Source organism: Solanum pennellii, chromosome 4, assembly GCF_001406875.1.
Source record: "Solanum pennellii chromosome 4, SPENNV200".
NCBI classification, from domain to species: Eukaryota; Viridiplantae; Streptophyta; class Magnoliopsida; order Solanales; family Solanaceae; genus Solanum; species Solanum pennellii.
In genome coordinates this window covers 5,427,690-5,440,805 of record NC_028640.1, presented here as the reverse complement: position 1 = coordinate 5,440,805, position 13,116 = coordinate 5,427,690, and the positions used below count along the sequence as shown (strand labels likewise).

Genomic DNA, 13,116 nt, shown 5'->3' with positions numbered 1-13,116 from the left:
TATATATATATATATATATATGCCCTTTTATTAAATTAAAATTGGATTAATTATTTAATTAAATACAAATATTTTAATTACATAATGACAAAATTTAAGTCTTTTAGTTCTTTAATAATTAAATTATTATTTTCTTGATAAATGAGTACATTGATATTGTTTTTAATCTTAATCATAATTCTCGATAATCCAGAAATTTTAAAAGTTATGATAGATATAAACAATGTATACATCATCATATCATATTATTCATATATTATATTATTATTATTATTTTATTTTTATATATCATATATCATCATATATCATATTATATAATTGTTATTATATTTTATATTATAAGTGGGAAGATGCTTAGTCTAAAGTTGAATTAAGAAAAGACCCTTCAACTTTTTAATTATCATTATCATATTATTATTATTATAAATAATGATTAAGTATTATTATTATTCTATAAGTGTGAAACTATTAAAGTTGAATAACTTTTTAACTCTTCAAGAATCACCATTAATGTTGAATAACTTTTTAATTCTACAAGAAATCACCATTAAAGTTGAATGACTTTTTAACTTTTCAAGAAATCACTATAAATAAGTTTCTTACACGTTGTCTTCTAATGACAATATTGTACATTTGAATTTGGCTTAGAAAAGCATAAATCTCAGATTTTTCAGTTTTTGCTATCATTCAAATTATATTCTTAAATTGATAAGTGTTTGATCTCTCACATGATAGTATACTGCTAAAATTTTATTTTATGAACTTATGATGTAATTTTTTCCCAGGTAAGGTGATTCTTTTGCAGACATTAAATAGAACTTTTAGTAGAAATTGCGCCGATACAAATGAGGTATGAAACATGTCTCTCCAATAATTTTGCATTTTTTTGCATGGTTACTTTTTAATAAATTTGATATACATACGACTATTGTATTTTTAATTAGATTTTAATAACTTAATTTATGTGTATTTCACAAAGTAGAGCCTCCTTGATAACTTTAGTTTGACAATGACTTATTTAAATTTATTTTTCTTCAATCTCCTAGCTTCCAAGGTAAAGAGGATAACTAATGTTTCTTCCTCAACAACATAGAGCAAAAGAAATCAAGAAAATCTCTGAAGAAGACATATACTAACAAATGAGGTAATTTAATTTAATATGAAGGAGTACTTAAAAGTCAAATATGAATAATAAAGTAAGAGAAAAAAAGGATAAAAAATTAAAATATGATAAGTATGAAAAATAACCATGAACAAACTATTGAAATTTTTTGTTCATGCTACAAAGAACAATAAACTTACTTTGTCATTTGAATGTAATATGGAGACAACATATATATTTGTTACAAGTACATATGATAATTAAAACTTTGGTACAAATTGAGAAGATGTGTTATGTGTGTATTGTCACTTTCTTAGAAAAGTAACAAACTAATATATTGTAGGTTTCGACCTAATAATATAATAAGATAAATTATTTATCATATTAAATTTAATTGTCCAAATTTGACAGGTTATCGAAATATCTAATTACTTGACATTTACATTTTACAATAAAGAAGTCGTTTATATAGGTTGTTCATTTATTTCATTTATATTTTTTCAGCAAATAATTTTTGAAATTCTTCAAAATGTGATTTTAATATTTTTAGTTAAAATTTCATTTTTGTTTAATGTGATTTTAATATAACTGTTACCATATATAATATTTTTGTGGGACTGACGTGCAAAGCACGTGTCAAAGACTACTATATATATATATATGTATATATATATATATATGTATATATATATATATATGTATTTATGTATGTATGTATGTAATTTTTGAGCACCATGAACAAAATGACATTGAAATATATCATCGGATACTTTTTACTTCCACCAACACATCTATCGAGTAGTTGTGCATACCAAGATACCATGTAAGTGTGTATATCAAGATTTAGATAGATAAAAAGAAATTAATTTTCACTTATGTTTTGTATCCCATTATCTCCAATGTTCGTTGCAGTCATTTCATTGATCATTAAACCATACTTTTTTGAGTGCGAGTTACTTACCCACTTACCAATTGAGGTGTAGCTCTACAATCAATAAATAGCAATTGACATGGAGTTTCAAATATATCAAAGTAAAACTCTATTACACTATCCACAAGGTTTAGCGTGAAATTTGAAATTTCATGATAATAATTATATTTCAATTATAACGTCCAAAAAGTGATTATTTACGAATTTTATCCTAGATAAGAAGAAAGACATCCCTTGTATAATAAATGTACGGGCCGGATTAAAAGAAGACTGAACTTAAAGGATTTACATATATGCAATCTTACTCTGCATTTTTATCGAGAAGATAATTAAGATAGAAGAAGAAAGTTTGAAGTCCTGATACAGAACTAAAAGAATCTATTTATACGCAATCATACTCTGCATTTCTCGAAGGTAATAGACATTCATATACTTTCTGCACATTTGAATGCCTTCAATAATAAAAATGAAAAAAAAATCATATACATACACAAACATTGCACCAAATTACATAAAAATTTCCCATAATTTTATACTATAGTTCTTATTTTTATTTTATACAAATTTTCTCTTCTATGTCTCTTCAACATTTCCGTTAGACGATTCTCCAATTTCTACTTCTTCTTCTTCTTGTTCCTTTATTCTCCATTTCTGCAATTCTCCTTCAACAACCAATTTTGCTGCTTCTGCCATTTCTGTTGTTTTCAATGCTTCTTGTGTCGCGATTTTGATATCTTCCTTCTCTTTTAACAACCCCTCGAGTTTTTCGTTAGCTTGTTTTTCATTGGCATTGATGGTTTCGACTTGTGCCATCACAGTTGCTACTTTTATGTCAGCATCATTCTTGATTCCCTCTACTTTTCGTTTTAATGCCTCGTATTCCTCAATTGATAGCCTTATCTTCCCATTAGATGATTCTGATGATGAATGTTTTTCGTCGTTGTTATCATCAGTGGAATTGTCTGTTTTGTTGTTTCTTGATTGATTGTGTATCTTTTCATCTGCAAGTTTCTCTGCTGCTTTTGCTTCTTCAGCTTCTTTTAGCGCGATTTTTAGCTTTTCCTCTGTTTCTTTAGTTGTTTCATGTGCTGATTGCGCGTCTTGTTTGAGTAACTCCGTGTTTTTCTTCATCTCATTTGCTTCTTTTGTGTATTGATTCGCCTCGGAAGTTAACTGTTGGATTCTTGAAGGTAAATCATTTGAATCTCCTTCAGCTTGTGTTTTAGCTGAAATGCTTGTTTCGAGTTCTTTCTTGCTGTTTTCGAGCTCTAATTTTAACTTTTCGACTAGGGACTCTGTTTCCTCTGCTTTCTTGTTGAGCTCATTGAGCTCGCCTTTTACGCGTTCTGCTTCTTGTTTAAGAGATTCAACTATGCCACGGAGGGAACTTTCCTCCGCGACTATCTCTTTCAACGTGTTCTTTGTAGCATTGAGCTCTTCATTTGCTTTGTTATACGCGTCTAAATCTAGGGCTCGGACTTTATTGAGTTGTTCTTGTAAGACATGGATTGCTTCATTGGTTACCTCGAGCTTCTCAACGAGGTTTTCTGTTACTAGTTGAGAGTCAGGGTCCTCTTTGAGAGCCCTGATTTTCTCTTCAGCTTCTTCTTTAGCTGTTTTGAGTGATTGTAAGTGAACTTCTTTATCTTGGATGAGTTTTTCGTGCTCGTCTTGTGCTTGGAGAGATGCAACTTTTACTTGTCCTAATGTTTCGCGTAATGTAGTGACTTCTTTCGAGAGCTTACCTAGCCTCTCTCTATTGATGGCCGCGTTATGCTGTGCATCTGCAGCTTCTTGAAACGCGGCCAGTTTAGCAGTTAGGGCTGCATCAAAGTCCTGACGGAGGTTTGTAAGCTCTTGTTTCGCGGAATTTAGTTCACCAGAAGATGTTCGATATTGTTCTCTTTCAGCTTCAACATTCTGTTTCCAAGCATCAGTGCCTACTGGAGGTTTATTTGATTTCTGTTCTTCGAGCTCGATGGCTCGGGCCTTTGCTGTCTCTGTTGCCTCAATAGCTGCTTGCTTCGTTTCGCATAGTGTCTCGAGCTTTCCTGTGAGTTCCTGGAGTGTTCTTTTAGCCTTTTCGAGATCTCGAAGAGCATGAGTTTTTGTTGTCTCTGTACTTCTTATCTGTTCTTTGAAGCCATCTAGTTCTCTTAGGGCCAAATGAAGCCTACTTTCCTTCTCTAACACCCTCTGAGAAGAAGAAAAAATTTGTTAGTATATATATGGTAATTGAACCCTATATGCTGCTCGGACTCTTCAAAAATGTCGTTACGTCCGTGTCGGATCCTCCAAAAGTAGTGCATTTTTTTAAGGATCTGACACATCAACATTTTTGGGAAATCCGGATCTATTGCTTTTGGTATAAACCATGTATAAACACATACAAAGGCGGATTCAGAATTTAAATTTAATGAGAGCAACCTTTAGGTTCTTATTATAAATTTTTAGGTCGGCCACTACTATGACCTAATGTCAAAAAATATTCTATTCAGATCACGTTTATTTTGAATCTACTGACTCTAGATACGGTTACGGTACCTCTTCAATGGTTTTTGATCTTTTAATTGTTGGTTTTGCTTGGGGTGAAGAACCAGTATCACCAAACAAACTAACAGCAGCTCTAACAGATTGAAAAGGTGCCCTTGTGTCAATTTCACCAACTTCTGCCTTTGGTGAACCTGCACTTCCTGCTGTTTTTGGTGAACCAACAGATGATGGAGATCCTGTTTTTGAACTTGGTGAACCTGAGGCATTTTGCTTACCTGTTCTTATACTAAATCCAAACATTTTATTTTTTTGTGCTTCGATAATAACGTCTTCTGTCCTGCATAAAATGATACATATATCACGATTATGAGATTCTATTGTTTCGAGGGAAAAGAAGCAATAATATACACAATGTAGTCCTACAAAATGCGGTTTAGAGATGGTAGAATGTATGCAAACCTTACCTCTAAGGTTATTTTCGATAGACTCTCGGTTCAAGGAAAAACAATCCCCAAAAAATTAACGGTAATACATGAAACAACAGATAATAACAAAACACCTAATAGTAACAGAACAAAAACTACAACAAAACAATATGATAATCGAGGGACAATAAACAATAAATAGTAACAGAAATCGAAAGGACAAAAAATGTGCATGTATGGAATAGGGCACACAGAATTTTATGTAAGCGATGTTGACATTGTACTATCAATTTTGCATGTAAAAATGTATTTGAATCTAGGAGTATGTTGATTTTTAAGACCTAATTTACTTTCCGTTTCGAATCAATCTACTTTTTTATCACTTTAAAATGATGTTGATTTGTTTTCATAACTATATATATCCAAATTATTTTATGAGAAAAAGGGTAGATAGGTGCACGAATCATCCAACATTAACGCAGGCGCTAGGGAATGATTGCATTCCAAAAGCGTGTGATATAAACGACTTATCTAACACAATAATTAATAATTCACAAACACAGATATGAAATTGTGAAGTTATGCCTAATGACACCTTTTCTAAAAAGGTGCGCCTGTCATTGCATGTATAAAAATTGTATGATCGTTTTTTCTATAATGTAAAAAAGATTATAAGTCTCAATCTCAAATAAGTCCAGAAATATTATATATGCTTAATAATACGCTCGAAAATATAAAGAAAACTCACTTGTTATTATTCATAAAAGAGAAGCCAAGGATTCAAGAAATTGTGATCTCCATGGCTACCAACTCATTGCATGTATGTATTATAACAATTTTCCTTTTCTATTTGAAAGAAAATGATCAAAGAATATGAATAGAATGAAAGAAAATTAATATGAGATATAAATATTTTCTAATATTTGTGTAATAAATGAGTCCAAAATGTTTGTGATTTCATTTTTTTTTCTATTTTTATTTGCTTTTCTTTCGGTGATAAAACATTTACTATTTTCCAAAAGCATTTTGAGGTTTTTACGGAATAAGAACGAAAAATATGTTGTTAATTACACGATGATTATTCTCCATCATCCAAATGTATGTTAAAGGAAAAATTGGGGACTTGAAAAATTCTAATTTAATTCTTTATGATATTTAACTGCATTTATTAATTTTTAATTTCTTTGTTTGTGAGAATATTCAAAAATTCATCATAATTATGAATTAAACATTTGCTTATATTAATTGATCATTTCTTATGTTGTGTCATACATGTATGATGAGGATCAAAATCAAAATTTATTATGAATTGAAGGATCAAAAGTGCTATTAAAACTCCTCACCTTAATAAATAAAAAAATAAAATATCAATGGAGTTCACATTTATATTTATATATATTTTTTTGGCAATTATATAAAATAATATAAAATTATGAGATTTGTTGTATTTTTCTAAGGAAATTTCATCAATAGCAAAAAATTGAACTTAATGAACCTCCTTAATTAGATACGGTTTGCCTAATTATTCATTAGCTATGATTATTTCCATATGTATATTTTGCTTACGCATATACAATAAGGTAAGTATATACAAATTATGTATTTATATCTTTAGAAATTTTTCAGAACTTACACAATTTATATACAAACATGATAATTATATACGAACAAGGCAGACATATATAAATTTTGAATTTATACAATTACGAACTAAGTTATACAAATTCTGGTCGTAACCTACGTAAATAAGGTTATATGTTAGTGGCGAAAAGTAATTTTTCCAAACTAGTAACTATGTTAAATAATTAACTAGTATATATTTAATTAGGCGCGTAATTTTTCCTTTTATCTCAGACACTATATAAGTAGTGACATAGCGCAAATAACTTTCTATAATAAGCCTTGATTGGTAATGCAGAAAATAAAGCAGAAAACCAGCTATAAGAAGTTGCAATACACTATTATTGTATAAAACGCTTATACTGTCAATGTATATAAGTTGAACCTTTAGACCATTGCTAATATAGTTTTCGACAAGTAAAAGATTTAGACGTCTTGCTACTGTTGGCGCGGATAGTGCAAAGAAGTTTTTCCAGTTTCAAAGTGAGGAACGCGCTACCATCCCTACATGCCTGAAAGATGCAAACACAATGTAGTTAGAAATGACACTATTTTGTATCAAATGCAACCTTTGATTGCAGCGAGTCAGTTGCAGTTCAGAGTCTATGAACGTTAAGAGCGACTAGAACCTGAGCTCATTTGAAGTCAGTGATACAACAATGACGTACCCAATGTAATTCTACAAAGCAGGGTCTGAACCCCTATTACCTTAAAGGTAGAGAGGCTGTCACGGATATAATTCACTGATGTTTTAAGGAAATATTGCCAAATTTTCTCAATCATAAGAGATTGAGCTAGCTATCCAAAAGGACGAGAAGCAGAGAAAACAAAGTTGTACGACAAATTTCAAGGGGTTGATGAATAGCGAATAAATCTTGACATTAACAAAAGAAAAGGCTTACATGAACTCTACAACGAGGGCAGATGCTCCTCCTCCCCCGTTACAGACTCCAGCAACACCAAATTTCGCATTCTTTTGCTTCAATACCTGAAACATAGTTATATTTGTGTGAGACAAATCAAAAGCAACAACATTCTGCAGATACTAATCAGTTGTCCATTACGAAAACAATCTATCAATATCTACGTATAGAATATGGCCATATCATATCAAATCAATGACTAGCAGAATATGAAAGTCCAAATAAAAGGGCAGTCCGATGCACTAGCTAAGCTCCTGGTATGCACGAGGTCTGGAGAAGGGCCAGATCATAAGGGTTTGTTGTATGCAGCCCTGCTCAAACCCCTGACCTCCTGATCATACAACAATTTTACCAGTTATGCCAAGTCGAATAGCTTAACATTAATAATTAGAGGAAGAAGTGCCAACATACCCCTAAAAGAGTTACCAGAATTCTAGCTCCACCGCACCCTAGAGGATGTCCCAATGACACAGCTCCACCGTGTGCATTTAGTTTTCCCTGTGACCAGAGAACACTATTACACCGGTATTGAGAAAGAGACGAGGGGGGGGGGGATTGGATGAATTGATTAGATACCAATTTTTTTTAATCAAAACTAAATTTGCCACGATATTTCACTATGTAAGCATCCAATGTGCACAGCAATGGGAGACTAACCGAATTAAGATTGAGCAGTCTTTGGTTGGCCAGAGCCACAACCTGTGAAGAAAACATGATAAATTACGGCCAAACAAAATAAAGTAGAGTCAGAAGACACAGTGCAGATCCTTACAGAGAACGCTTCGTTTATTTCATAATAATCAATTTGAGATGACTCGAGGCCAGAATTCTTAATTGCTTTTGGTATAGCAAGAGCTGGAGCTGTTGGAAATAATTCAGGTGCCTGCCCAATAAATCTTGTTAGACAAGTCACGGTAAATTGTAACACTCGAGACAACAAAAGAAAATTCTCTTCTACCTGAGCTGCATCTGCAAATCCTCTGATCCTACCGATTACTTGCAATCCAAGTTCAATCGCCTTTTTTCCACTCACCAGAACTAATGCTGCAGCGCCATCACTAGAGTTACAGCATACAAGAGGTCAAAATAAAGCAAATGAGCCTACTACATCAAGCAGCGCTAAACACAGAGCAGTGTCATGAAAATACTAAAGGAACTCTAGGAGCAGGTTCTTATAACTGTCTTATATTTCAGAGACGTTATAATAAATGCGTGAAAAGAAATTAGTCTGCCTAGGCACATGCACGTATGGTAACAGAGAGACAAACAAAAGAATACCTTATAATGGAAGCGTTGCCTGCAGTAACAGAACCTCCATTCTCCTTGAAACTTGGTCTAAGCTTTCTTAGTTTGGAGGCATCAAACTAGCAAAACAACAATCAAAAGAGGTTCAAACAGTTGACAGGTAAAATAAGCAACTCAGCAGATCAAGGTATCATTTACATTCAGAACTTGGAAACCAAGGGTGGACAGACAAAAATTTCATCAAGAACGTGTGGAAGAAGACTGGGAAATCAAGTATATGTGCTTGGCAATGGCAGGGGAAAGAAACCACACGTGAAAATTGCCAAGTCTGCTGCCCGAGAGTATAACTGATTGAAATCAAATATAAAAAAATTGACAAAGAAGATTTACAAATGACATTGATAGAAAGCAAACTTGCACATGGAAGCACTATTTGACTGCACAAGATAGAATATTATGGAATAGATCGTACAGGGATTTTCGTACAGTTTGTCAAGCAAAAATCCCACGTTACAGGGTGATATAGGTGTAAAGGATACATAAAAAGGTAAAGAAGATCACAAAAAGAATGATCTACCAAAAGATGATCTCAACCGGAAACCAAAAAACAAATACATATATCTCAAGTACAATACATGAGTTTGTTAACAATCCGATTCACCTTTATTAAGCCTTCATCTTTATCGACAATACTAGATGGTCTTCCTCTTCCACCAGAAATCTCTACCTGCATGAACATCAAGATTTTAATCCGAACACTCAACCTTTCTAGAGCATCATTTTAAGAAAGAATGTAGAACCGCACTGGTACTATTTCCCAAGCAAATGCACCACTACGTTGTGCAGCAATTCCTCGCTCAAAGCTTTGAATAGCATAAGAATCCTACAGAAAAATGTGAAGACAAATCACCACCTAGAAAATACAATAGAAAATCGTGTTGAAAACTAAGTTTATTTTCAAGGCCTTGTTTCCAGAAAACAAAACAGCTCCAAGCTTTACATTAAAACACACAGCTACTTCCCACAGAAGGAGAAGTAAAAAATAGGAAGCAAGAAAACAAAAATGAAGAGATAAATTTCAAAACTTCAGGCAGCAGCAGATATTACCTGCTCTTCTCTTGTAATTTTATACTGATCAGCACATAGTTCTGCACAGACGCCCATGCCGAAATCATTATAGACATCCCAGAGTCCATCTTTTAGCATGCCATCTACAACAGTATCATGCCCTAGACGAGACCCCTTCCTATCAATATAAGTAAAATCATAAATGACTATGGAAAACTATTTTTACTATAAGTTATATTTGACTAATTCTAAGTGCTAGTCATCCTCAAAATAGAGCTTCCCCAAAGCAGACAAAGAAAAAGAAGAAGGAGAAAATCCTTTAAGGGTGTTGTTTTCCGACAATCGGAGAAGTAAAGGTCTTTCAGAGATTATGATTTGCCACTTGTAAGATGCATACTAGAAAATCAAGAAACAGCCTAATACACAGATATAGTGCAAAAACTTTGAACGCATTGGCATAGTGTCTTCCACAAAAATTGTCAATTTCACTTTGAGGCATTGCAAACTATAATACAAGGAAAATTTCCTGGAGAACCAAAAAAACTAAATCTTGATTTCTCATTTTCACATAAGGTAGATTGTTTTGTAAGGACAGCTTTGCAGCCACAACAGATTGAGGATTTGAACATTATTGATGGAAGAAAGACAGTTTAACACAGACACTTAATGTGCTTCCGCTCTCTTCTCTTTTTTTTTTCTTGTTTCTTGGGAAGTGGCTTTCCATTTTATTATTGTCCAGATGCATACAATCATTAGAATAAAAAATCAGACCTTGCTTGAGCTATGTATTTTGGTACATTAGACATGCTTTCCATGCCACCAGTCACAACGATATCATTGGCTCCTGATTGTATAGTCTGGGCTGCAATCATTGTTGCTACAACAAACGTAAACATGTCAGGAAGAAGTGGGCAAAAAACATGATAGAAATAATTGAAATGTATAGATGCAGATCCTACCTTTAAGTCCTGAAGAGCACACTTTGTTAATGGTCGTGCAAATCACTGAATAAGGTATCCCAGCTCCTAAGGCAGCCTGTCTAGCAGGGGCTTGACCTAAGTTTGCGCTGAGAACATTTCCAAAGAAGACCTCTTGAACAAGGGATGGATCTACATTTGCTCTCTTAAGGGCAGCTACCGTCATAACAGATATATCGGAAGGTTGTCAACATAACAAATTAAAGTAAATGGACATCAGATAACAGATGAAAAAGTTAGCTATCTATTACTATCACCTCGGATTGCTGCAGAACCAAGCTCTGTAGCAGACAAAGACGAGAGAGAACCAAGGAAACCACCCATAGGCGTTCGAGCAACACCCACAATGCATACATCTGAAATTTCAAACATTTTGTTATACACATGAAGCAAATCCCAAAACTAAAAATATTTGTTTTAAAAGTCATATCTTTACAGCACTCAAGGTGTAGCCTAGTAGTCAACGAAATGAATTGAGGATCATGAAACAGTAGGTGATTTATTCTCAACTGTTCAAGTTTGGTGGATAGAGTTAATCGATAACTATATGAGGCAAATCCCAAAACTAAGAATATTAGATGTTTAAAATCAGATCTTTACGGCACCCAAGGTGTGGCCTAGTAGTCCATTGAGAATCATTAGGTCTCAAGTCCAAGGCAAAAATACTACGCGATTTATTCTCAACTGTTATAAAAAAAATCTATCTTTACGATCATATTGTTTAGTACTCCACCAATACCACTAAATTATCGAATTAAGCATGTCTAGACAAATAAAACAACAATCACAGCTTACATATATGTATTCAGAATTCTAACCAAACAAACACTAATAGCACAAAACTACTCCCTTTAATCCCAATTCAGATGACCTAACTCACTAAACGAAATCTTAGTAGCTCAGTTAGTTAACTACGGGAACTTTCACTTCCACCTTTTGGTGATAGTTTGATTCCTCAACTTGTAAACCCTTTCCCCTACCCCAAAACCAAAACTTATCAACTATGAAATTTATGAAAACCCCATGAGAGAAAAATGAAAAAAAGAAAGCATTACCTTGAGGTTTAATGGAATCTTGAACCATTTTTGCCATTAGATTTCTCCCAAAATCATCAATCAAGAACCAAAAATTAATCTGGACCTAATTTAACTTATTTTAAAAACAAAACAAAGTAACAACAGAAGAAATAGCTCCGATCAATAACAAATTTTTTAAGGGTTTGAAGTTTTACAGTAAACAAGATTTTCACAAAAAGTTTGGGAAATTCAAATCAATTTTTTTTTGGTTGCGGAGATTTTGGTTTTTGTATTTATAGAGCTGCATAGAATTACGTGCCAATATTATCTTATATGGAAAAATGAATTATTTTTTTAATTTTATAAATAAAACATAATTTTTTTTTTAAAAAAAAATGTATAGAATTGCAAAATGAAATCTCGAAGTTAAATTTGAATATCTCCTTCCTAAAATATATATCACGTTTCCTAACTAATTTGTTTTAAAAGGAATAATTCTTTTAAAATCTGAAACGATTAGTTTTATGATCATTTCTTAATGTTTTTTCTTTTAATTTCTAAACGTATTTTAGTAATATACTCTTCTTGTTTTTAACTTTTTAACACGATTCTGATTTTACATTTTTTATCCGAAGTGTTTTAAAAAAAAAAGAAAAAAGATCAAATATGTCATTAAACTTTGAGAAAATAATTCATATATGTCATTTGTGTAAAGTTTGGCTTTTGAGAATAAGACTAATTCATATCATTATGTGTTAATTGAAAACAGATTTAATTTTGCAAAATCATTTTTTACACATGAATAATTATGATTTGGTCACGTCATTATTTAAATCATTTCTTTTAAAGGAAGAAAAGGTTTAAATATGTCATTAATTTTAAGAAAAAATTCATCTATGTCATTTTAGTTAATAAATAATACTTCATAATATTTTTTCAAATGAAAATGACATAACAAGTCAAATATTTAACGAATAACATATTTGAGTCTTTTCTCTTAAGAAAATAAGATTACAAGATATTTTGACATATTATATGAATATTTAATTCAAGCTGATAAAATTTTTAAAAAATATCTTTTTAATTAAATCAAAATAAATTAGATAAAGTAATATTTAGATTCAATATCACCTATTATTAGGATCTTGATTTTTGTGTAAGAGTATGCTAAACGTGTTTAATTGAGTGAAAACTTTAGAATCAATTTTTTGTTGTGCAAAATTAAATAGGAAATCTTTGTAGATGGTATTCTTTTACTGAATGGATATAGGATATCATTTCCTTCTAAATTTCTAATCAATTTGACTAATTATTTT

The 13,116-nt window shown here is 32.0% G+C and overlaps 2 protein-coding genes across 3 annotated transcripts; both read right to left on the bottom strand.

Annotated features, from left to right (window-relative positions):
• Positions 1–2,466: 2,466 nt before the first annotated feature.
• On the bottom strand, positions 2,467–5,923 carry LOC107017376 (WEB family protein At1g12150-like). The gene is made up of 3 exons (XM_015217619.2): positions 5,700–5,923; positions 4,578–4,863; positions 2,467–4,229 (listed from the first exon to the last, which is right to left on the bottom strand). The coding sequence occupies exons 1-3, from the start codon at positions 5,711–5,713 to the stop codon at positions 2,607–2,609; spliced, it is 1,923 nt and encodes a 640-aa protein (XP_015073105.2). The 5' UTR covers positions 5,714–5,923; the 3' UTR covers positions 2,467–2,606.
• A 967-nt stretch (positions 5,924–6,890) lies between these two features.
• Positions 6,891–12,101, bottom strand: LOC107015736 (acetyl-CoA acetyltransferase, cytosolic 1). Of its 2 annotated transcripts, none has more exons than XR_003578063.1 (14): positions 11,840–12,101; positions 11,042–11,140; positions 10,767–10,940; positions 10,579–10,684; positions 9,847–9,985; positions 9,545–9,622; positions 9,401–9,466; positions 8,773–8,858; positions 8,453–8,552; positions 8,267–8,377; positions 8,152–8,193; positions 7,906–7,992; positions 7,474–7,825; positions 6,891–7,083 (listed from the first exon to the last, which is right to left on the bottom strand). XR_003578063.1 is itself a non-coding variant. In XM_015216125.2 (14 exons), exons 1-14 carry the CDS (start codon positions 11,874–11,876, stop codon positions 7,050–7,052), a joined length of 1,245 nt encoding a protein of 414 aa, XP_015071611.1. In that variant the 5' UTR covers positions 11,877–12,101; the 3' UTR covers positions 6,891–7,049. The 2 variants fall into 2 exon arrangements, 1 of the variants encoding a protein (XP_015071611.1); XM_015216125.2 differs by having other exon boundaries at positions 7,474–7,559.
• Positions 12,102–13,116: the final 1,015 nt, after the last annotated feature.

What these genes read in the sequence shown, in the direction of transcription:
- LOC107017376 (XM_015217619.2), bottom strand. An exon ending in GATCAAAAACCATTGAAGAG is followed by an intron (nt 4,230 to 4,577) that starts GTACCGTAACCG and finishes TCTTCTTCTCAG; the next exon opens with AGGGTGTTAGAGAAGGAAAG.
- LOC107015736 (XM_015216125.2), bottom strand. Translation starts at nt 11,876, where the DNA reads ATGGCAAAAATGGTTCAAGATTCCATTAAACCTCAAG. An exon ending in GACTGCTCAATCTTAATTCG is followed by an intron (nt 7,993 to 8,151) that starts GTTAGTCTCCCA and finishes CTCTGGTCACAG; the next exon opens with GGAAAACTAAATGCACACGG. An exon ending in TTCTGGTAACTCTTTTAGGG is followed by an intron (nt 7,560 to 7,905) that starts GTATGTTGGCAC and finishes ACTATGTTTCAG; the next exon opens with GTATTGAAGCAAAAGAATGC.